Source organism: Panthera uncia, chromosome D1, assembly GCF_023721935.1.
Source record: "Panthera uncia isolate 11264 chromosome D1, Puncia_PCG_1.0, whole genome shotgun sequence".
NCBI lineage: Eukaryota > Metazoa > Chordata > Mammalia > Carnivora > Felidae > Panthera > Panthera uncia.
Window position 1 is genome coordinate 33,949,021 of NC_064808.1, and position 26,918 is coordinate 33,975,938.

A 26,918-nucleotide genomic window follows, 5' to 3' on the forward strand; every position below is an offset into this window, starting at 1 on the left:
CTCCCCTTCAAGTCGATCCTTGAGAATCCTTTTAATAGGGCACTTGAATAAAAGAGTATATAGGGGAAATGGGTACATTCTCCAATTTTCAGGTCTGTTCTCAAGGAGAAAAGTGTATATACAGGAATTACTACAATGATGAATGGAACTAAGCTAACAGCAGTGTGCTCCCAATTCCTATTTTTAAGAATATGTTTTCATAAAGCTTTAAAATACCTATGTTTTATAATTAAAATTATATGTAATATGTACTATATTATAAAGCATGTTATACATATGCATATATACAGGTACATACATACCTAGACTTATATATACATACATGTATCTGTTAATGATTTTGATATGAAATCAAGTCATTTTTTCAGGTATCAATTTTGAGATGTGTCAGTCTATAAAGAGGTTGAATCTACAACAGAGATATGCTTGTGCTGTACTTTATACTTCACAGTGCCATCTTCTGACTACCCATGGAAGTGTAGTTCCAGTGAAACATCACACTTAAACTTCCTAAGGAAAATCTGACTTATTCTCAGGTCAGCCTTCAAGACAGACAACGTTCAAATGATGAGACTGCTGCTTTCTCACAGCTTTAAAACAAAAGGGGATACTATTTATGAGATGGGGATATTGTGAGGGTTTGCATACAAACAGGGCACTGAATCCTGTAGCTCAGGTATCCATGTGTATAACACAAGTCCCCTTTTTGCGTTAGGTTCTCAACAGCATTGTTTCTGAGATACTTCCCAAAGCCTGACACCACGAAATTTCAGGGTTAAAACTCTTTTTGTCTGAGAATCCAGACCTTAAAGCTTAAGCCTTTTAAATCACAGGTTCAAATTCCACTTCTACCTTTTAGTAACTTTAAAGGTATTAACTTCTCTAATCCTTAATGCTCTCATCTACCAAATGCCTTCATGAGGTATGGAAAAGCATTAAGTAAAGTTACCCTAGAGAACTGTGTAGCACAATTCTCACATGTAAGCAACCTTTACCCACTGTTATAAATGTTAAAAATAAAATTATGAGTCTGAGCAGTTGAGACAGCTACCTGGGATCACACAGGTGGAAGGTGCTGCAGTTAGGTCAGTCTGATTCCCACCAGCTCCACAGTGAAAATTCAAGTGCCATCTGGAGCCAGGCAATAGAACATTGTAGTTCAATGGTTTTGACTTTGGAAAACAACATCCACAAGCAAAGGCAACATCACACAAATATTATTATTTTCTTTCACGATGAGAGCAAAATACACCATACATTATTTTAGTTAGAACTTTAGTTGTGAGCTTAGGGGATACCTCAGAGCACGCTACATTTTTCTTTCCTTTTCTCACTATATAAATCAGAAGCCACACATGAGAGGGATGCAAGCCGACACTGGCTCATTCCAGTGCTTTCCATCACACGCTAGGAGGCGCTGTAGCATAGTAATTAAGAGCATGGGCTCTAGTGCTATTTGTCCTTTTAATTCAGAATCCACTTATGGGCTTATAACCTTGGGCAGGTAACCTAACCCCTAGGTGCCTTAGTTTCCACATATATAAACTGAAGGCAACATCAGGAACCACCTCACAAATTTATTATGAGGCTTAACTTGGTTTAAGGTTTTCTGTGATTGTGAGCTATTACGTATTATACCATCTTTTGATTCCTTTGTTATTCCAGAACTGAAACTGTAGAGTGGAAAAGAACTGCCACAATACGGCTAGCATAGCTGTACATTCTGCTTAATCCAGAAATGTACATGTGTGTACATGTACATTTAATGTAGCATGTGTGTGTGGGGGGGGGGTTCAAAACCTTTTTTGTCAGGCTGAATATTACTTCTACTTCATCTGAAAAACTCTAATTTCCTGCACCAAGTAAAAAACAGTAAGGATTTGCACAGCCTTATATGTAGGTCCTGGTTTTCAGTGCATCTTTGTCATAGAACTTGAAAAGATCAACACAGGACGACAGGAGATACAGTTAAAGCTTCATTCTTTTCAGAGTTTCTAAGATTTTACCTCACTCTCCAGGACATTCTAAATAGAGTGTATTCCTTGATAAATCCATGTAATACAGTTTTATATCATTTAGTCTGACTATTTTCTCAGCTCTTTTCAGCCCTTTGCATTTTTTTTTTTTAATGAGGCAGAGAATCATTTTCATGTAACTTGACTGATACCAAGATATTCACTTATTTATATACATGTAGGGCTGCCTGGGTGGCTTAGATGGTTAAGTGTCAGACTTCAGGTCAGGTCATGATCTCGCGGTTTGTGGCTTCGAGCTCCACATCGGGCTCTGTGCTAACAGCGCAGAGCCTGGAGCCTGCTTTGGATTCCGCGTCTCCCTCTCTCTCTGCCCCTCCCCCTGCTCACACTCTGTCTCTTTCTCTCAAAAATGAATAAACATAAAAAAGTTTAAATTTATATCCATGTAAAAATAGGCAGGTTTTTTGTGTTTCGTTTTTTGGTTTTTGGCAAAGTATCACCATATTTCCATCACCCAGATTTCAGCTGCAATGTGCACACGGTGTTACTGCTGAAGATGGCAAGGTGTTCGAGACTCTATAGTTCTCAAATAGTGGAGCAGCGCTTTCCAAGCTCTCATGTACATGGGAAGCATCTGAGGTCCAGGTTGAAACAAAAATTCCTTGGCCCCCTCCTCCTTTTCTTAGGGGATCTAATCTAGTATGTCTAGGCAGTGACCAGGAAGGTGCCTTTTTACAAGCATCCCAGGGTACTCTAATTTAGGTACACTAAGGGGTATACTTTGAGAAACACTGATCTGAAGACATGTTTTTATTATTATTTCAGAGACAGAGTACATGAACTCTGGGGAGTTAGAACTCCCCAGAACTTGGGGAGGGCTAGAGCGGGTAAGGGAGAGAGCAAGAGCAAGAGAGAATCTTCAGGAGGCTCCACATTCAGCACTGAACCCAAGAGTGGAGCTTGATGCCACCAACCTGGAATGATGACCCAAGCAGAAATCAAGAGTCAGATGTTCAACTGACTGAGCCACTAAGGTGCCTGAAGACATGTTTTCTACGTGGAAATAGGAATGTTAGCTGGCAAACTTCTGTGTTTATTATAAAGGCTTCAATTTGACTGGTCTTCAAACTAATGAATTTCTTGGGCTGATTTAAGAATTGATTTCTTATTATCAGATCATTTGTATCTTTTAATTTTTAATATATTCTAATTGAGGTATATCGGGTACATGACATACCAGTTTCAGGTGTAATTTTAAGAATATTTTTAACGTAGCCTGTCCTACTTCATGAAAACAGTTATTTGTCAAAATGGTTTAGTTTGGCATTATTATTTATATATCACATATTATTTTTCTTCATTGTGTATTTATACAGAAATTGAATTCTATGGCAGTGCTATAAGTTCATTCATAAAACAATTCTCAGAATGAAGGGGTTAGAATCTAACCACTTTCTAGCTGGGAGAATGTAGGTTAATCATTTAATGTGTCTAAAACTCAGCCTCCCTCCTGATAAAGGTATATAAGTAAAATCAGTTGCAAGGAAGGGTTAAGTAACAAAGTAAGCACCTAGAACACTGCCAGGGAATTAATTAGTTATTGGCTGAAACTGTCACTTACATGTTGTATAAAATTACCAATTGAAATAAAGACACATACTACTACAAAAAGGATTTGATGCTTTTCAATATTTTTCTAAATTGTAGTGTCAGAAAAAGTGTGCCCCCATTTTCATATGAACTTATTTGTAGAATGAGCTCACATTTCACTTTGTGGCATCTGAAGGGAAAAGCTACATGCTCTCAACAATATAAAGCTTCCTCAACTATATTTGCTTCTTGCCAACACATCACTTCAATTTCTCATGCATTGTCTTGTTTCTTTTACAATTCAGAATCTTTTTTTTTTTTTTGCCCCCTTCCCTGCCCAATGCTAATGGCTTAGTTTACTGCAAAGACAACCAATGAATGACTGTAAGCATTAGAGAAGAGCATTTAAAAAACAGTAACAAACAAACAGAAACAATGAAAACAGGAAGGCTTACATGATAGAGGACATTCTTGTTCACTCCTACCATCTTTGTCCATGCATACCACATTCAGAGTCTTAGTATGCTAAGTTTCTTGTTTCCCTTTTCCATTCCAGCCCCTTCACCATTCCGCAGAGGTCAGGAGCAACCTTACCCCATGTGAGAACACTGAATTATTAGAATCCAGAGCCCTCAATTTGTCAGAAAGACTTGTTGCTGTTATGTTGTCCTAGTTTAAGATAGATCTCTTTGGTTCCATCATCCTCAGGTAAACTTGAAACGTGAACTTCCTTTTAAGGCATTAATATATTATGGTAATATAATTTAATAACTGTATTTAATGTTTAACTATTAGCAACATAATTTGGAGCTTTCAGACTCCAAATAGAAGCTAGGACAGGTCATACTGGTTTTCCTTATTTTTTTCTTGAGGATGTTACAGGTGTTTAAATCAGTGTTGCTAACGGAGATTGGTTATAGGACAATCCAGAATTGGCTTTTACTTTGGCCTCAAATCATCCTCATGAACTCCTAAGGAAAATAAAGTTTCCATTCAGTTTTATCATCTGTGATAAGGGAAGATGGGGTTGAACTCTAAAATCTCTTCACCAATACCTCTGTCTTGCACACACCAGCATCAGGTGTGTATTTATTAGGGACCGCTCTTTCTGAAATGAAAGTACACTCTGGTAGGGTAAAATTGCTGTAATCCCCTTCAGTCAGATAAGACTGAAAATATATTGAATTTCTCGGTTCCAGACACTATTCTTTATACACATTATCTTATTAAATACTCTTAAATCAGAGGAGCATTATTATCACCTTTTTTACTGATAGGAAAATGTGGCTAAGAGTTGTTAATTGACATTAAGTCAAGTAGCTAGTGGGGCTATTCCAAAGTCTGTTTGAGTTCACATTCTTTGCATTTAACCCATATGACAGGGCAAATACTTCTTGTAAACCTTGCTCACTAAGTGCTTCTGCTCAGAGTACTTTGAATATTAGTTAGAAGGACAGGAAATTAGAAACCCTAATAATCCTCTGGAGAATAGGCTGGAGGAAGTCACATCTTCTATAAGGATAGGAGATGAAGGCTGGTCCAGAATCTGCAATAGCTCCTAGCAATACCTTAGCTCAGATGCAAGGACAATTTTGGAGGGCAGCAAGTCATTGCATGTTCTTGTTCCATTTTTCCCCCAAGGATTAATCACTGGGCTCAATTCCTCCCTGCCTACCCCCAGCAAAATCTTAGGAAATAAATGTTTTTCATGTTTTGGCTATACAAATCAATTCATTTAAGGAATTTATTTTGAATTTTGATAAAATAATTAAATGTCGGTTGCTTAGGGTGTCCAATATAAAATCAACACACTAAATTGTACTCTCTATCGATACTAATAGCTAACATGTCTTAGGATCTCTTAAAGACTATGGAACACAGCTATACAGCTATATGCACTGAAATAGCACTTACGTACATTTTCTTTAATCCTAAATGCCCTAAATGACAGACAGTATTATTCTCCATTTTATAGATGAGAAATTAAAGTCTGAATGGTTAAGAAACCTATTCAAAGACAAATATGTATGTCTGACCCTAAAAATGCTATATAAGTTGCTCACGGGCTATGATGAAAATGTAGAGACAGGTAACACCAGATGGAGTGTTAAAGCTCACCATAAATTTCCATGCGAACATATCTGGGAACTATTCATTGTAGGATAGTTGAGTATGTTTCCCATTGAACAATACCACAGAGTTACAGCATAGGTTTGATAGGTAAGGAATATAAAAGCAAATGCCTAGCTAGGAACTATGTTTATTGGAACTAGATTCAATGAAAAGATCCCAAAGACATCAACAATATCACCTTCACAATAGAACGGAAAAATCAACAGGAACTATTAGAGGTGTATTGCTTGAGAAGTAAACTGTGTACCAAGGTGAGACTCATTAATGACTACTCTGGGTTTTGAAAATGACCTGGATCTCTTTTTAAGCCATCTCACTCTTCAAAAAACAATATAGTCAAGCAAACAACTCTCCATTGCTGTAATTTTCTTTGACTAAAGCCTGTTGTTCTACCATGAGTATATGTGCTCAGAGAATTTGTTTTAGAGTAACTTCACAGTAACTACAATAGTTCTAGATAATATTGTAGGGACCAACTGTACAAATATAGCTTGATTACTGGGTATTGGGGTCAATGTTACATCCTTGTTCTGGTTTCCTTCTGCAGCCTTAGAGGAGTCTGTCAATTTGGACCTCAGTTTTGTCATCTCTAAAGTGAAGGGCTTTAGAATAGAACACAACCTTATATTCACAGTATGTTTCCCAATAACAAACTCTTTAAAGTACACTCAAAGAGATTAAAACACTCGAAAGCAACACCAAACAAGTCAGACATAATTGCAATGCAATCACTACCTATGGTATAATGACGCCTCCCAGTGTTTATGAAAGCATTCTCAGAGCACACTGTTTACTTGGTTGACCTTCAGATTGCATCTGAATGTGATAGTTAAGATTTTTTGCTTCCTATAATTATGAAGCAAAGTTCGTAGACAACCCAGTAAACGTGTGTCCTTTCTTTGATGCAGATTTAACAATAATTTATGCCTTGTTATCTCCCCACAGCAGCAAATCATACCCTTTTCCAGGATTCACTAGATTAATAGACATCACACATTCACAAACACACAATAATCTATGGCAAAAAAAATTTTTTTTCATTTAGCGGTCAGAATTTCTTGGCAAAACTATGAAAACTTTATGATGAAATATGTGCAAACTAGTTGAAACTAGATGGTCTCTAAAGTCATTTTCAAAAAGCTTAGGGAATAACTCATGTGATGACTCTTAAGACATAGTTGTGTTTCTTCTGTATCACTGGTTTTCAAATTGTTCTCAGTAGAAAAAAATCTGTTATATATTTAGAAAAATTAAGAGAAGAAACTGTATTTCATAGATTGTCAACAGATTATGAAATCAATTGAAAAGTAGAAAATAAAGTTGTTTAACCTTTTACATCAATCCTTCTTATGTAGTTTCAAAGCATCTTTTTATTGATGCTCATGGCTTTGATTTGATATGATGGATGTGCTATATATACAACTAAATTTTAAACAGATATACAAGTAGCTAAATATGTACTTTTGTGCTAAAACATATTCTATACGATAAATTATAAACTACAGTTTTTCACGGTGTTTGCCAAAGTGCGCTGCACCATCCAGGCACTTTGCCACCAAAACACTTTTGAAAGAAGCAGCCTAGTAACGAGGTAATCCTCATTACTTCTGCTACTGCTTCTCTCTTCTTTGCCAATATTTTCCTACTTTTAAATGAGGACTGTGACTCTTGTTCATATTCTGTCATTCAATTAACTTGTATCCAAGTTTTCATTTATTTTGATATGTCCTGATCAATCATAGATACGAAAAGTTTTTAAAAATAATTAAAACATAGTATTACCTACACAGCCTAGTCCCTGTTGATCACTTACTCTGTTCTAAGAAATATTGGCCAATTCTTCTAAATAAACTCATTCAGTCCTTACTGCTCAGGTAGTTTCTATAAGTAGTCCTATTTTCTACATGAGATAACTAGATAGAGAGGTAAGAAATTTACCTAACATCACACAGTTAGCAAGTGCTGCAGGATACTCAAGTTTTAAAATTAAAATATATTACTTCCCTCACTGTCTTCAAAGTGGAAGTTACTTCTGATACTCCTCCACTATCATTATTCACTCTCTTCTCTATTTGTATCTAGAACTTCAAAATGCTTGTTGTTATTTATCCAATTTGGTCTTACCCGTAACAATTTCTGTGCATGACTGGGTTAGGAGGACACACATCTGGAACTAAATATCTTATTGTCCTGATGCCATATGCAATGACTGGCACACTGCAGACACACTTTTAATGTGTGATAATGAAAACATCAAAGACATCTGAAGGTTATGAAGTTCAAATGGACTTGTTTGCTTTTCCAGAGAAGAAAACTCAGTATTAAATATGTTTAATGAGGTTAAATGTTTAGCCCTATTCATTAAAGGGATTTCCTGTAGAAGTCAGTCAAAACAGGCTCGTGAGCACCCATACCACACACTTCAGAAAACACAGTATTGTTAGAACCACATACCCCTCAGTGGTTTCAATGATTTTTGCCTCCTGGTAGGTAGGTCATATTCCTCCTTTTGAATCACATGGAGTTTGGTCTGGGACAATTGTGGTCATATCATAAATGTTGGAGGGGTCACTTATTAGCCATGAGGGAAATAAATTTAATCCATAAAGAAATCCCCTAATGAGTAATTTTAAAAATTGCTATTGGAAACAGGCAACTAGGGTCCAGAATTAAAATTTGAAAAGTCAGAAACATTTGTTTGTTAATACTTTCTTAGCCTAGAAAAGACCTGTCTCCAATTCGATTACACAGAAGTGTGTAATTCTTATCAGAAAGGAATGTACATAGGGTCATATAAAGGTATGTGTGGCAAGACTCACTCTGTGTAGGCCTTGGGAGAATAAACCCACATTATCTCACATCAACTTGGGGGAGGTTCAAGGAAGACTGCAAAAATTTATTTGCTTAAGTTGTTTGTTTGTTTTTTAAGCTGCTTATTGTATTTTAATTGTGATTCTAGTCTTTGTCCTATACATCAACTTGATTCTGAGGTTAGATTTAGGTACAGAGCAAATAAGAGCCTGGAGCATCTTCAATATACAGTATCATCTAAAAATAGATTCCAGAGTAAACATGTGGTGTGACTGCTGATCAGAGGGCCCAGGAGAGACCTCTAAGGTGACTCCTATTGTGAGGACTATAAGCGACCATCTGCTTAAAGTTCTTGCTTGATGGAAAACCACCAGAAGTCAGTAGACCTTCACTTCTCCCCTGCCATGTTTCTCTCCCCATTAAGTCATTTAAAACTCAATAAACCAAAGGCATCAAGAGTAGAATCACAGCATAAAGGAACAGAGGTTCAGCAGACTAAAGCACAAGCCTTCCCCAGCACTCCATGGGTCCCTTTTCACCAAGAACTTCTAAAGATTTTTTTCACCCTACTCTTCAATACCTATACTACCTCTTTCTGAAGTGAATTGCTGGATGCCTTGGAATAGCAATTTAATACTTCTACAGAATGAAGCTATTTAAAAAGTACAGTCATTCTACTCTAAAGCTATTAAACCAATATATGTTTGCTTTCTTTGACCACATTTATTTGTGCACAGGTTAAATGGGTTTCTGCATTAGCTTCATTATTCATAACATTAACTTGCTGTTTTGAATTTACATGAACTTTATAAACAGGAGATACAATGTACAGAAAATTAAATGGCTCTTTTTAACTCTATGGGGCTTACCAGTGAAACAGAGGACAATTCTTGGTTGTTGTTCATGGCGAACATTTAACTTTTTTTCAGGACAGATAAAGTAACTCACTTTACTTGAGGGGCATCAGTGTTGTTCACTATGGTGAAAATTATGGCATTTTGAGGCTTTAGCATCTAAAGTTGTTATAAAGATGTAAAGATGAAGAGCAAACAAAAACAGCTATCCAAAAATTCCTATTTAAAAGGTGAAATCGTTTTAGGGTTTTCATCCTTGTGGAGAGAAACTATTATATAATAATGATCTTTCTCTACTTGCAGCATGTGTTTTGCTGAACACATCCCTTTACTATAAAACAACTGAACTTTAGCCTCTTGGAAATATAACAGTATGGTATTAAAGAGCTTTGCCCAGAGAAAGAGATGTTGAAACAAATACATGGGTTTGTTTCTTTTGCATGAAGAGCCACAGATCCACATTCGTCACACTTCGAAAAGATTTGACAATAAAAGTGATAACATCCAAAGGCTATATAAGAATATCTAGCAACTGCCATCCTGTGCTAATGCTTTCAACATAACCTAAGCATGTGAAAAGCCACTTGCTTCACATACAAGACCACTGACTAAGAAACTAACAAGTCTTTGGCTAGAAAGCCCACTGCCCCAGGTGCTCACGGCTGAGCTACAATTTTTCTCAGCAGGACAATAAACTCACCTCCACTAATGCAACTGTTCTTACAAACCTATTTAGTTTACGTTCTAACCTGCACGTTAACCATTGCCTACAAGAACCCTTAAATATTACAAAGAGAATGGCCTTCTGATAGAAACCACTAAAACATAATCTCTTCTTGCAAAATGACATATTGATAGTACCATAGTCACTGTCAAATCTGCTGTCACAAAGTAATCTGAATATCCAATAAAATAAATTTCTACACAACAATCACAACAAGACACGCCACTGGTTATAAAAAGTTTCACTTTTTTTTAAGCCCAGCTTGCTCTTTCTGTTGAGTTTGCAGGAAGGAAAATTTAAAGACCTGACATAGGTTTTACATAAAAAACACTGCAGAAGTTTCATATCTAAAGTAAACTAGGAATGACTAATTTTAATTTCTGTTGTAATAAATGTTGATTATTTTAAAATTTTATTCTAATAAAAATTAACCATTCCATCAAAAGAAAGATAATGGCTCTTTGTATTATGTAACCAACACTAAAACTTCAGAAGCTAGAGACTATACAGCTTCCTGACTCACTTAAATTATGGCATCCTTAAAAAGCAAATGTACTTTTGGAACACTAGGGGTTTTCAATGTCTTTAAAAATCATTGTGGGCAGGGTTTCTATTGTTTAAATATTTATTATTTTATGCATATGATGACAGGCATCTAGTTGAGTGTCCAACTTTGAGAATTTCCCTTTTCTAGAAATTACAATTATTAAACTACAACACAAGAGTTCAGTGTAAGTGGCAAGATGCTTAAAAAAAAAATAACTGATGTACAATTTGCACTGAGTCATTTAAAGCTAACCACAAATATTAAAATGGGTTCTGTAATTGGAGCAAGTTACTGTAATTCTGGGAAGCAAAGTGATTTTAAAACCATCTGCATTTTGTGTACTGAAGTGACAAACAACCTTTAGAGAAAAGAAAAAAAATATATATATATATACACACACCTCACATTCTATTTTATTGTGGGAAAGTCACCTGGCTTTGTCTGCAAGGAAAGACTAAGTTCATCAGTGATTAAGGCTAAATCAAACAGTCTTCATTCTAAAAGGAAAGTCTGGTTACAAGAACCTGAAAGAGGATGTGAAAATCAGAAATGGAATCCAGAATTTTACTGCCTCATTTTTATAGATAATGAGGTTTTTTTCATTCTTAATTTCAGAATTTGATATTACCCTGTTTCCCTTCTTCATTTTCCATCAGATGAACAATCAGATAATGTTTCCATTCACATAGATTTGAAACGAAGCTCTTGCTGTGAGGGTTATTTTATTTTCTAGTAGCCAAGGGAAAGAGGTTGCTGCCAATATGATGTTAAGAGCATACAGAATAAAGGCTCAGTCCCGGGCAATGAAACAGACCACCTTTGTGCTTCTCTTGAGAAAGAAGAATGCAAGCCCATCACCAACTTTGGGACTTGATCAACAGTGGGGAGTCACAAAACTCTTTTCAACCATTGCATTTTAAACTTCCACTAAAAATAGCTTCTCTGTGCTGGGGCTTAAAGTCCCATCAGTGGCCAGTGATGAAGTACAGTACTTAATTGTTTCTGACTAGGGTCTCTGCATCAGCACACTGAGAGTGCCTTCTAACTTTTAATCGCCTTGTGTGTTCGCTAATTAGACCTGTTCACAGGACAGCCACATGAAAATGCCTACCACTAAGCTTCCTCAAGACCTTAAAACAGGCCATTTCATGAGTCCAGGAACTTTTGTACAAGGTTTACTATCTTCCAGGATTATTCTCCTACCTTAAAATCAGACACACTTGAAGGAGGTAAGTACACTCTGTGGCTATTAAGTCAGCTCTAATATAAATACACTGCCTGGTGACAATTTCCTCCTTGTCTCTCCATTTCCTTAATTTTGGTATTACTGCCTGTTATCTGTTTGCTCCTACTAGGGCTGGAGGGAAACATATTTTCTTTGAAAGGGAAAGCTCTTGGTTCCCTTGCCGGTAAGAACACAGACTTTCTCTAAGGACTAGGATAACTAGAAAAGGGCTCTATTCTCCCGGAAGGATCTGAGAGCCCGAACCACAGAGATATCATTTAACTTAGGCGGGAGGTGCAAAGAGCTGAAGTGCCTGTCCTTGGCCCTGACAGGTGACCTGCGGTAGGACCAACTTACCCCTACCCACAGCGCCCGTTGGCTCAGGTCACTCACGCTCCTGGACTCACCTGGTGCTGAGGACCAGCGCTGGCAGGAGAGGCAGCAAGTAGTGCGCTGGGCTGAATTTCATGCTGTCGCCTGCCGGGGTCCTCCTTCCCTCGCTGCCTTTGCTCTCCCTCCTCCTCCGGGTCCTGTCGCTCCTCGGTGCCCGGCTCTGTCCCCGGCAGCGCTGAGCCCTCTCCAGCAGCGGATGGAAGGAAACGGACAAACGGACGGACGCCTCGTGAAGGCAGGCACTGAGAGAGCGGGGAGTATCTTCGGCAGTGATGTCACCAGCGAGGCGAGCCCTGCCTGGGATTGTTCGGCACGCGGCTGCTCCCGAGCCTGGAGGGCGCGTTGTCACTCGCGCTGGAGGCGGCGCGGGGAGAGGGAGGGGTTCCCAGCGATGGCCCGGCGCTCGGGTCTACGGGCTGCGCTCCCCGCTCCCCGGACTTGCACACCCTCTTGGGGTTGACCATTTATTCCCCTTCCCCTGAGGACAGGGAAAGGGAGGGAGGGGAAGGGCGGAGCAGGGGTGGGGGGCAAGGAGAGAAATCTAACCTTCCAGTAATTGAACCTGAGTACTCGGCAGGATGTGAGACAGAATTCACTGGGAAAGACCACCACGCTCAGACTCGCAAGCAGGTGTCCCTCACCTGATTACACAGTGTTTGGAAAAACGTCGCTCTGAAGAGTGTTTAAAATATTCTAATTAGAATTGCATAATGATTAGCCTGATGCAGACTGAAGAGAAGCAGAAGTAAGCAGTGTCCAGAAACGCACCCTGAGCCCATAATGCCACTGCCAGCTTCTTTGGCCGCAAACGTGGATATAAATATAAAGAGGTTTCGGGACAGTTAGGACGTCTGCTGCTTGTGGTTTTGAAGATTTCTGACCTTCCTCCAATTTCAAGCTGTCCCCTTGTACCAGCAGCTGACAGTGGGGTTAGAGTTGGTGGCCCAAATTCACTCACCTGAAGGGGTCCTTTCCTTCAGGTGAGGACACATAACTAATATTCATCAAAATGCTAACAGTAATTAACTCAAAGTGGCGGTATCAGAAGACAGAAGACTCTGTCATTTTTTTAATATATTTTTCATATTTTCTATAATAAACATCTGATATTAAGCTTTATTTTGGAAAATGAGAAAAATTTTAGAAACAAATACAAAATAATATTTCTGTAAAAGCAATTCTGAAAAAAAAACAGCGAACTTCAACTGAGATGCTCACTCTAGGGTCCTTAAAACATGGTTTATTTTTGATATTCCAACAGTATTTCTTGGTTGAATGTTTGTAAGTACTTCCTTATACATTAACACATTTGATCTTCACCAGAGACATCCTAGAGAAATATAAATTAATATTGTCCCTATTATAGAAATGAGGTAACTGAAGACCAGTAAGATCTAGGCTGGATATTTTTTTTTTCTTTTTAACAAAGAATTTCATTGTCTTAAATCTTAAGCAAACCCTACTGTTGCCTGGAACATTATACCTGGTACAAGTAGTCCAGTGATCAACACAAAGCTGATGTTCAATAACGGCTAGAGTGCACCAAAGACCCCATGGGGCAAAGGTCAGGTGGTCAACTGCAATTCCTATCCAGAGCGTTCAGCTCACATTCCATTTTTTCAGGGGCAAGACACTTAGAGTAAAATTTAGATGAAGCCTCCCCTTAATCTAATTTTTGAAACATGATTTGTAGGAAAAAATAGTTGTTAAAAAGCTTTATTTTAAAGAGGATATAAGTTTAAAGAATTAACCATCTATTTTACTGATTTTTGTTTTTGCTTTTAATGGGATTGAGGTTTAAGACATTTATACAGGACACATATTGCTTTAAAACCTCAGACTACTAAAATAGATGAATAATAACTTTTGCAAGCTGGGTACCAGTCCCTTGGGCAATAGGATTCACAATAGATATAACCAGGCATATATAAAATCAACTCACATGTGAATAACATGTCATTTACAAAGAAAAATTGCACTCCACTCTGCTAAAACAGAACTCTGACTCCAAAGGAAAAGATGTATTTCAGTTTGCTCCTGCCAGAGTTATCTAACAATAGATTTCCTGCTTAGTTTGAAAGGTGAACATTTGAGTTATATACTCAACAAAAGCCTATGACTACTTAGCAATAAAAAAAAAACTATACTAGGAAATAACGCTCATACTTGTGGAACACACATTTGTTTACATAACAAGTTTGAGTTCATTATCTTGTGGTCCTAATTATAGGAACCAAATGTAGTAGTCATTTCCATTATTCTCCTCTTTAGCAGTTGATGTGACAGATTCAGAATGGTTAAGTCACTTGCTCAAGGTCACTAGATCACTTGGTTAGTAGATAGCATTCAAATTCAGGCTGTATCACTTCATAATCTTTCTTTTGAAGGAATTTTTTTTTAACAGACCTATGTAAGAAAAGACCTTCCCCAGCCTAAATTGCATTACTTTTTATTAGCCATAAAACATAAAACAATAGACAACTGTAGATTGTCAACCAAGAAAGGCGAGTATTAGAATGAATTCTTTTTAGACTGTGTCTCGCAGTTATGTTGTACCTCTGTATTGGAGACCAATAAAGAACCACAAGGTTTGTTGGCCTTTGTGAATTTTCTGCAAGTAGGGAAAAAAAAAAAAGACATCGAACTTAGAAGGGCACGCAAGCATCAGGAAAGCACATTTGGAAAGTGAGCCTAAGTGAGATTTTGGAAACTCCTGCAGATTTAGAGGATTGCAGTATTATATTCTGAATTCAAGTATAGATCTGCCGTTCGGCAGAAGTCTTTTCTTCTTGGGGAATTGCAAGACTGTAAGTCTCCATCACCCATGACATTCTGTCCACACTGTCACAGGAAAACTCAAATCCAGAATTGATTTTATGGCTTCGGAGAACAGGCATATGAATTTTAAAGATGCAGCAGCGCAGACAGCAGTTTCACTTAGCTGAAACCACGTGTCCTATGCTGAGTCCCAACACTGAGCTCAGCAGAAGTTGTTGCAATAACCATACCCAAGTCTGGATAAAGGACATCAAGAAAGTCAATGCAGTTACAGCAAGAGGCTGGTGTCCATAAAATGCTGGGATTGGGAAATACAGTAGCTATTTTTTAAGCAGGTTTACTGAGATTTAATTCAGATACCTAAAACATCACTAAAGTGTGTAATTCAGTGTTTAACATACTCAACAAGGTTATGAAATCACCAATATCTAACTCCAGAACATTTTCATCTCTCCAAAAGAAACTCCATACCCACTAGTCACTCACACTATACCTCTTGTTTTTCACTTTCCCCTAACCCCTGACAGTCTAATTACTATCTCTACAGATGTGTCCAATTCTTGACATTTCATATAAATTGAATTCTACCATATGTGGTCTTACATTACTAGTTTCTTTCCTGTTTCAAGGTTTATCCGTGTTGTAGCATGTATCAGTACTTCATTCCTTTTAATTCCTTTAATAATGTTCCATTGTAGGAATGCACCACATTGTGTTTATCCATTCATCACTAGGATTGTTTCTGTGTTCTGGCTATTTGCATAATGCTGCTATGAACATTCATATGAAAGCTCCCATGTGAACATCTGTTCCCAATTCCCTTGTGTATACACCTAGGAGAGGAATTGCTGGATTATATAATAACACTGTTTAATTTTTTTGAGAAACTGCCAAACTTTCTGAAAATAGCTATACCATTGTTCATTCCTACAGGCAATATATGCATGTTAATATCTGTACAGCCTTGCCAACACTTGGTATTTTCAGATTATTATTATAGCCTTTTATGGGGATGTAAAGTGGTATCTCATTGTGGTTTTGATTTGTATTTATCTGATGATTAATCATATTGGGCACAATTTTATGTGCCTACTGGCCACTCATATACAATTTCTGGACATTTGTTTATTCAAACTCTTTGCCTATTTTCATTGAGTAATTTGTGACTTCTGAATGGTTAAGTGCTCTGTGCATTCTGGATACAATTCCTTTATTAGACAACTGATTTACAAATGTTTTAACCCAATCCATGGGTTATCTTTTCACTTTCTTGATTGTGTCATTTGTAGCAAAAAGTTTTAATTTTCATGAAGTCCATTTCATCTCCTCTGTGGAATTATCCTGCTATTTATTATCCTTCACAGTACTTTGTTTTCATCATTTCTGTATTTCTTTTTCTACTCCTATATACTAAACTCTGATATCCGCTAGAGTTTCACCTTTGATCCTCCTCTTTTAAAATTCTCTATTTGGGGTGCCTGGGTGGCTCAGTCAGCTGAGCATCTGACTCTTGATTTTGGCTCAGGTAGTGATCTCATAGTTCATGATCAAGTCTGCCATCAGGCTCTGCACTGGCAGCACAGAGCCTGCTTGGGATTCTCTCTCCCCTCTCTCTCTTTCTCTCTGCCCCTCCCCTGTTCAAGCTCTAAATCTCTAAAAATAAATAAATAAACATTTAAAATTCTGTATTTTCCTCCCAAGGTGAACAGCACTTTTTATGACTTTTACCATCTCCAATATGATTATGAGTCTAAAAATGTTATCTCCAGCATACATTTCTTCCCTGAGCCCTTAGCTAGGTTTCCTCTGGATACTTCAAAGTCAATCACACTAAACTTTTGTTCCTCCTCTCTGATCAGCCTTCTATATATTTCCTCATGCCTTCATCAACTCAGTCATCAGAGTTACAACCCTAGGGGTCGTTCTTTTAACCCTCCTTTCTCCTATATAGAGTCAATCACAAAGTCCTATCACTTCATATGTATTTCTTTATGCCACCCCAATATTGAACCTATATTAAATAAAGTAACCAGGCTCTATTTAGGGTTTATATTTTTGATCTGAAGTGTGTTCCCTGCTTTCAGATGTATTTACCTCAAATTCATTGCCCCAATATGACCTTCCTTGGCTGCAAATGTCTTTAGTGCCTTAAAACTAGGAAACTACATTCAATAATGTTTTCAATGCATGCCTTTTCTCTGTGCTTTAACTTCCATATTGTACTCCAAACAGAGTGATAGATGTTTTCCTTGATATGATTTTGTAATGTTTCATGTCATTCCTTTTTTCCTGATGTGTTGTCTCATTCACTTACCTGTCCCTTACTTTAATCATTTAAGACTCATCAAGGCCATCACTTTTTTCTAGAATACTTTCCCTAGCCTACCAGATGCCACAAACTTGGTGAGGTCTACCCTTCTGAGTCTAGTATGTGTGCCAGATTGCCTTGGTACTTAATATCATTTTGTCATTATATGTTTTTGTTCCTCACTATACTGTAAATACATTAAGAACCAGAGGGATATTTCTCACTTTATTCAGTACTAAGGAAGGTGAGGATACTGTAAAAATTATATTTTTATGTATGTATATTCTAAGCCAATCACTAATTTTTTCAGGTATCTCTAGGTGTGAGTGTTAAAGACCTAAAGACAAAACAAAGTGTTTTACATGGTTCACTGAAAATGTTTCCTATTTCCATACTTACTGTTTTATTGTTGCTAATGAAAACTATCTACAATGAAATTTCCTCTAATAAGGCTATTTCTTTTTGCCAAACACACCCTAAGGGAGAAAAGAGGGAAAAAATAATGCAAGTGTCTGTGCCCCATACAAAATCAAACAAACAAGAAAAGCAAAAGCAAGAAGACCAAATCCTATACTGTCTAGTACTTTTGAACCGAGTCATATGAATTAAATATGGAATTCCCCACCGCCTTTATAAGTCATCCTCTTGGTTCATGCAAATGGTGAGAAGTCAGTGCAAGATCTCTGGAATGGGACTTCAAGAAGGAAGGACCCAGGGATCTCTTCTACCCTATAGTGGTCGCCCTGGAAATAATGCCACATCCTCCTCTTGGCTAGCATCACTGTGTGAGTTGCCCTGGGACTCGGTCTATTTGCTTGAAGAAAAAAATAGACAAAGCAGTCACAGAACAGTCGCTCTCCTTCCCTTTATCCAAACGTAGGCGATACATTGTAAATCTGCTTTTGGCAAACAATTACACTGGGAATTCACCAGGGTACTGTGACCCCAATTAATCCTCTTGTAAAGTGAATAAGTCTTCCTTAATGAGCACAATTTTTTAATGTATACATTTTTAAGTCTTTTAAAAAGTATTTTCATATTTCTCTGTGTATTTATAAAGGAATCTGGTCTGCCCAACCAATCCATTCAGTTAAATTCCACCTAACTTGTAACATCAATGCCATTTCTTATTTCTGGGATTAAGAGTGTGCTTCCTTTTGCTACACACAGTTGTCTCTGTGAACTTCTTCAGATACATTTAAGACCCATTTTAGTCCCTTTTATGACTATCTCTCACTCTAGAACCATTACTAAACCAAGATTTTTAATGCATACCTGCTTCTTAGTGTATGTAACATTAGACATATGGTTTTCAAAGACATCTTCCCATCAACATTGTATTCAACTCAAAAAAAGATGATTATTAGTGTGGTAGGGTCCCTTCCCTAAGGGGGGGAGAAAAAACCAAGGCAACCTGGCTATATGCATACGTGACAACATCCCTCATGACCTTGTAACATGAGACCGCTTAATCAGACTGCATGTTTGTGTGTCACCATATATGGGAGACAAAGAAGTAAAAACATACATAAAAAACTACACCATGTGGCCTTTGGAGCTCAGTTCTTCCGGTAAGAACCCTACTGAGCAGTGCCAGCACTAATAAATTTGCTCCCTGGAAAGAAAAGCCTCAATGTCACAACTCTGAAAATCCTGCTACCTAACTACCTACAGAGGAAAATTCAGCATCCATTAAAAGAAGAGGACACAATTCAGAATCTCTACAGTGTATCCAACACAATGCCAAGTATATAATTATTTCAAACATGCAGAAACATGAAAACATACACATTATCAAGCATAAAAGCAATCAGTGGAAACAGAACTCAGCAACACAGATTTTGAGATTAGCAGACAATCACTACAGAGAAATTTAAATTACAAAAAAGAGAGATGCCTCGATGGCTCAGTGGGTAAAGCATCTGACTCTTGATTTCGGCTCAGGTCATGATCTCACTGTTTGTGAGATCTAGCCCTGCATTAGGCTCTGTGCTGGCAGTGCAAAGCCTGCTTGGGATTCTGTCTCTCCCTTTCTCTCTGCCTCTCCCCTGTTCACATACTCGCTCTCTCTCAAAATATATAAACTTCAAAAGATAAAAATTTTAAAAAAACTACAAAAAGGAAATATAAGTTCCAGAACTGACAATATGAAATAAAAACGCATAATTCTGAATGCTAAAGAGTGAATGGTTAATGCACTTAAAGACACATAAATAGAAATAATCCTATCTGAAAGAAAGAAAAAAATGAAAGAAATATATGAACAGGTATTTAGTGAACTGTAGTATCATATCAAGTTGTATAACAAACATATTTTGAGTTCTAGAGGAATAAGACAAAAAGATTAGGACATAAATTATATTTTTTTTAAAAAGCAATGGCAAAAATACAGATATGTTGAAAAAACAAATTCACATATTTGAGAAATTCTACCAAATTTATGCAGAATACAAAAATAGCCTTATTTAGATATATCCTAGTTAAACTGCCAAAAAGAGAAGTAAATCTTTTTTTTTTAATTTTTTTAATGTTTGTTTATTTTTGAGGGAGAGACAGAGTGGGAGTAGGGAAGGGGCAGAGAGAGAGTGAGACACAGAATCTGAAACAGGCTCCAGGCTTTGAGCTGTCAGCACAGAGCATGATGTGGGGCTCGGACTCATTAATGGAGAGATCATGACCTAGGCTGAAGTCAGACGCTCAACCAACTGAGCCACCCAGGTGCCCTGAGAAATAAATCTTAAATAGGAACACCATACACCAAAGAATCTCAATAATGACAGATTCTCAACACAAACAATAGAGTGGAGACAATGGAAGAATATCTTTAAAATTCTATAAAACTGTCAATCCAGAGTTTTATATTCAGCAAAATATCCTTCACAAATAAGGGCAAAATAAAGATTATTTCCAAATAAATAAAACTGGAAAGATTTCTTAACAGAGAATCTGCTCTAGCACAGATAATAAAAGATTGATTGCTCAGGCTACAGGGAAATGATACAATATGAAAATGTAAATTTATAGGAAAGAATGAGAAGGTCCAGAAATAATACATATTTAGATATATATAAAAGGCTATCTCTTTTTTCCCTTATTTAAAAAAGAAATAGTAACATTACATTCTACAGCTGGAATATATAGAAATAATATATGACAATGATAGCACAAAAGATAGCTATGGCAAATGAATTATCCTACTGAAAAGGTCTTTTGTTCTGTTACATGAAGTTGGATATATTAACTTTAAACACAATATGAAAAGTATGAATGCGTAATATAGTCACTGGAGTAACCACAGAACAAGTTCAAATACTTATAACAAATATTCCAAAGTAGACAAAAAAAATGATAAAAAAAAAAACAATGAAGCCAAAATGGGGCGAGAAAGAATGAACAGAGGAACAGTCGCTCAAATGATAGAAATAGAAAGCAAATAGTAAACTAGTAGACATAAAACAAACCATATCAGTAATTAGATTAAGTCAATGTAAACAATTAGATACCAATTAAAAATTAAGAGATCATTCAATTGGATAAATATGTGACTAAGAATGGTCTAGAAGAAATGTAGTTTAAATACAAAGACAAAAAAAAACTCACTTTACATTAGAAAGCTTGAGTGGTTACACTAATAGAAAAATCATTTCATGATATAGAATATTAGTAGAAATAAAAAGATATTTCATAATAAGATGAAATCAGAAATAGACAACAAATTTAAATGTATGTACTTAAAATTTCAAAAGAAAAGAGACTCAAGAGGAAAACAAATACAGGTATCAATGGAAATTTCAAAACATCATTCTCATCACTGATAAATATATAAAATATCAGGATAGAGAATATTTGAAGAATATTATTAACCAACCTTACCTAAGTAACATTCATCAAATACCTCATCAAATAGGTGAAAATACAGACAATAGGGCATGCCATAATATAATTCTCTATGTGGTAAACAAAAAGTGAACATTTGTGCTTTTTCCATAATTTGGCTATTGTTCATAGTGCTGCTATAAACATTGGGGTGCATGTGCCCCCTTTGATTCAGTATTTTGTATCCTTTGGATGAATACCCAGTAGTACAATTGCTGGGTCAATTGATCAAGGATAAAGAAGATGTGATATCACACACACACACACACACACACACACACACACACACACACTGGAATATTATTCAGCCATCAGAAAGAATGAAATCTTGTCATTTGCAATGATGTAGATGGAACTAGAATGTATTATGCTAAGCAAAATAAATCAGAGAAAGACAAATACTATATGATTTCACTCATATGTGGAATTAAACAGATTAACATAGGGGAAGAGAAGGAAAAATAAAACAAGATTAAAAAAAAACAGAGGGAGGCAAATTGTAAGAAACTCTTAACTATAGAGAACAAACTCAGGGTTGCTGGATGGGTGTTGGGTGGGTGGATGGGCTAAATGGGTGATGGGCATTAAGAAGGGCACTTGTTGGGACGAGCATTGGGTGTTCTATGTAAGTAAGGAACCACTAAATTCTACTCCTGAAATCAATACCACACTATATATTAACTAACTTGAGTTTGAATAAAATCTTGGAAGAAAAAAAATTGAAGTTTCCAGAACACATACTCTGACCAAATAGAATTAAATTACAAATGCAGTGCCAGAGTTTCCAGATATCTTAACGAAAGAAATCAAAGAAGAAATCACAGAAAAATAAAGATTTTTAATCAGTTAAAAATGAAAAACAACATATCAGTACTGTGTGATACAATTAAAGTGATAAATGCTAATAGTAGAAAGATGAAATATTTTTAAAGAGTGATCTAATGTTCACCATAAGAAACTGGAAAAAGAAGAGCAAATTAAACTCAAAGTAATTTCGTGGAAAGAAACAATAAGAGTAGAAATTAGTGATACAAAAAATAACAATGTATACTGTCAACATTATGAATAAAAAGATCCATTATTACAGATATTACAGATATTAAATGGACAATGAGTTATATTACTCTGACCTATTTTACAACTTAGAAAAAATGGACACACTTATGAAAAAGCATCTTACCAAAAATCACCCAAGAATAATTAGACAATGTAAATAGCCCTACTAATTAATTAAAAGACAAATTCCAGAACTATTCACGTAAGCTGCTCCTTACCAACAGAAACACATAATCAGATAATAAAGTATTTTTGTTTTACACTGCTATGTTTCACTGTAATTTCTCACGCTCCAATAGATTGTCCAATAGGTAACATCAACCTGTAATATTATCAAATGGATTTTTAAAATTTTATAATATTATTTTGGGCACAAAATTTAATTTATTACTTGCTTAATCCTACTAAATTTTTGGCATTTTAGAGCTGCATAACACTTTTAAGTTTCATTTATTAATTTTCATTTCCAAGGACACATTATATTCTTTAGCAAGGAATACTAACTTCCATATAATCTTTTAATATTTACACAGTGCTTTTTAAGACTAGGAATTTAATCCTCACTATAATTCTGTGGAGTAGGAATTCTTATCTCCAGTGTATCGATATAAAAGCTGAGCTTAGAAGTTACATAACTTGTTCACAGTCATACAGTTAATAAGAATCAGGGCTTGGATCTGAACTCAATTTATCTATTTTACAAACAGGATATCTGAGTGCCAGGAACCAGTCCAAAGTCAATATAGTTCCCTCACGACCATGGACGGTATGAGCCCCGGCTCTTTCATTTCCAATCTGCTTCTTTTCTGCTTTTATTTAAAAATATTTTTTTTCCTCTACATCATCATTCCTCCTTAAGCAAATTAATTTATTTTACTTTATTTGCACACTTGATAAAAAATATAGCATTATGTAAACCAAGTAAACATTGAGTTCTACTTGAGTTTTTTGACTCTTAATATTATCCAAATATATTAAGTGTCTAAAAAAGCTATACCTGTCACATACAACTAACATACAAGTTTTCTAATTGACTTGTTATTCCATACTTAAATTTTTGCTGTGAAAGATGTTCATACGGTAATTTTTGCCACTTTCCCTGTAGTTAAAACTGCCTATTTATTACAATGCACTACTTTGGTTTTATTTCAATGCAGCCTTTTCAGAGGAAACATACAGTAATAAAATAGAACTGAAGATACTATTGATACTTTCTCATTGCTAGAAATATTTAAACACTTGCTTTAGTATATCCTGTTTTTTTTTTCACAAAACTCTAAAATTGGACCATTTTGTATTTACGACATTTATTCCAAAGAGCCACACCAAGAAACATAATCATTCTGAATCACACTGGCAAAATTCTGTATCTCTTCAAAACAGATCTCAAGCATGCTTGTGTGCTTAATCAAAGATGAAAATGTTGTGGCACCTGGGTGGCCCAGTCGAGTAAGTGTCCAACTGTTGGTTTTGGCTCAGGTCATGATCTCAGGGTTGTGGGATCGAGCCCTGCATCGGGCCCCGTGATGAGCATGAAGCCTGCTTAAGATTCTCTCTCTAGCCCTCTGTCCCTCTTCTTTGCTCACTCTCTCTAAAAAAAAAAAAAGCCTATCAATGTTAGGATAAAACCCAATCGAAAGTGACTTTGTGTAAAGATCATAACCACTAAATAGTTCATGCTCCACTACTTTTTCAGAGGAGATACATAAATAAATATATTTATGTTGTACACATAATTTATTTAAATAAATATATATTACATATAACATATAATACACATATTCATGTTCATATATATATGTAATATATATGTCTAGATACATAATTGATATATTTTTTATTATTTTTTTATGAAATTTATTGTCAAATTGGTTTCCATACAACACCCAGTGCTCATCCCAAAAGGTGCCCTCCTCAATACCCATCACCCACCCTCCCCTCCCTCCCACCCCCCATCAACCCTCAGTTTGTTCTCAGTTCATAATTTATATTTTAAAAGGTACATACATTCATATGTAAAGCTTTGGGTAATATTCAGGCTTAGTAGACACTTACTGTTTTGCTTGCTTGCTCTCCCTTCATTATCCTGATTCTGTAAATAAACTGATTTTCCTCTGATGAAATACCTCTGTCTTCCTTCTCTCCCTGGTGATTTGAATGGGGCTGACACAATGTCCTGGTTTCAGAAGTAGGTGCACACTTCAAGGCTGGCTAAGGAGCATATTCTGTACTCCAGTGACAATAATGGTATAAGGATGGGCTCTTGTGTATAGAGCATCCATGCCTATCTGTCTGCCTCAAACATCACATCAGTCAGCTAAGCCTTTCCAGACTACATTTGAACTTCCATATTATTTGATCCTTGAGGCTCCCGTGATATTCAAAAATTATGTCTACTGCCAATTCCATTTTCCTTTTGTTGTTTTTGAGAGAGCATGAGAGAGCGCACATAGGGAAGGGACACAGGAAAAGACAGAACGCCAAGCAGGCTCCGCGCTGTCAGTGCAGAGCCCAACCGGGGGCTCCATCTCACCAACTGTGAAATCATGACCCGAGGCAAGAGCAAGAGTCAGATGCTTAATCCACTGAGCCACCCAGGTGCCCCAAACTGCAAATTCCATTTTGTTTTCCCTCCACTGTTAGCAGCTGGTGGTGATACCTCTTTTATGGAAGATATTACATTTACTTTAAACAGCTCCCGAAATTTATGTTTCCCATACTGTCTCTCTAAACTTCTAGTTATGTTTTCTTGGTTTTTGTTTTGTGGATAGTAATATTGAGATTTCTATTATTTTCAAGCACTGCTTCATGGGAATTATCTCAGGCAGATTTCCCTTCATTATATTTTAGCACTTCAGCATCCGAATGTGGAAGTGACTATAAAATCCATGTAATATTTAAGCCTGTATTTAGTTCAGGTCTCTCTTACATTTGATAATTTATCTTCAGTTTACATTCACTGTATTCCATTTTCAAGGTGTCTATAGAAATCAGGTTGTCCTAAACAACTACATGGATTTATGCTAACACCTCAGCCATTCATTGCAAAATCAATCAGATTCAAATAGAAAATGTACCTGCTTGAAAGAAACTGACTGCACAAGTTTTCAGTTACAATTGCATAAAAATGTAATTGGATAATAAAACCTGGTCTTTACAGCACTCTGGAATTTTCAAAGTATGTAGGAAATTAAAAAAAAAAAAATGTAGCACTATTGCAGTGGATAGAAAAATAAAGCCCAAAGAGAGAAGTGACATCTAAGGAAACTTGTATGCTGATAAGGTATCTGGGATTTTGATATAGAATAAAGAATATAAATTTACAGTACTAATTACCATTATTACTCTATAATAATTTTTAATGGAGTACCAGCTATGCTTCGGCATTTTGTTGTGTACGGTGAGGAATCTGGCATCTCACATCTGAGATGAAACGCAACATTCCTTATTTCTCTTCCTTTGCTGATTTTATATGGACCAAATGCCATATAAGCACTTAAAAATAAAGTTACCTAATTAGTCTACGGGCATCTCCCCATCCTCTACTTCTATTTAGGAAATGCTACATCCCCTTTTGCCATGGATTTCAGAAATGCCTGATCATGACATAGAGATACCTTTTCTCAAGGCAACAGCGAAAGCTCTTGATGCAGAATAGGAGTGACTGAAGAATCGAGTTAAGGTTTACTCCACATACAATTTCAGTATTGTACTGTATGGGGATGGTACTAGAGGAGATGACAGGTGATCTGGTAGCTTCAGGCAACACATAGTGCAGACAAAGTCACTTGTGGTAAAATGGTAAAACCTTGGATTGTGAGAAACTTGTTCTGCGACTCTTCCTCCAGATGAGCAAACATTTCTAATAAATTTTAACTTGATAAATGAGCAATGTCTTACAATACAAGTAGTATGTGACGCCATACATGACATGATCACAACTGAGCCATGGTTCTTGAAATTCGCTTTGATATACAAGTGCCTTGGATTACAAGCATGTTTCCGGAACGAATTATATCCACAAACCAAGGTTTCACTGCATAACTGTTTTTTATTTAAATTGATAGGAGATCATAGTTTCATATTATTCTGAGGGGAAGTAGGCACAATTAAAGCCAATCTCTCTGAGACAGATGGATATGGAAATGAACTACCATTTGTTGAATACATTCTATGTACCAATAATAGCAAAAAATGTTTTATGTTTGTGTGGTAGCTGATAACAGCTAAACCAGTTCCATATTTGTGGTTTCACTTAATTTCATTTAATGTGCCCAACAGCCAATTTTTAAATGGATATATATCTGTGAAATTTCAGAGGAATTAATCAACTCATGAAACTTCACTCATCTTGGCAAGAGACTCTTGAATATCAGGAGATTCATAACAGTAGTTAAGTGCAAAAGGTAGTACTCATGTAGTTTTGGAAAAATATCCTTAATCCTAAAGTGAGAATAATATGAATCTCTTAAAGTCATAAAGGTGGAATGAGATCATGCATATAAAGATCTTAGTGCAGTACCTGACACAGGTACATGCCTAATGAATATTACTGCCTGCTGTGGATACCATAGGGCTTTGCTCTGAACACTTCAAGGCTTACATATCCACCTTCTTTGATGGTTATGTCTGTTGCAGATGGCTCAC

General features: G+C 36.4%; 1 protein-coding gene across 3 annotated transcripts in view; it reads right to left on the reverse strand.

Annotated features, from left to right (window-relative positions):
- The window catches only part of LUZP2 (leucine zipper protein 2), a 485,908-nt gene extending 473,390 nt beyond the window's left edge, over positions 1–12,518 (reverse strand). For 2 of the 3 annotated variants that reach the window (XM_049649125.1, XM_049649134.1), the window contains exon 1: positions 12,268–12,413. In XM_049649125.1, the coding sequence (XP_049505082.1) occupies positions 12,268–12,329 (62 nt within the window). In that variant the 5' untranslated portion in view covers positions 12,330–12,413. Of the gene's footprint in view, positions 1–12,267 lie in introns of all 3 variants that reach the window. The other variant, XM_049649143.1, reaches the window with a different exon arrangement.
- Positions 12,519–26,918: the final 14,400 nt, after the last annotated feature.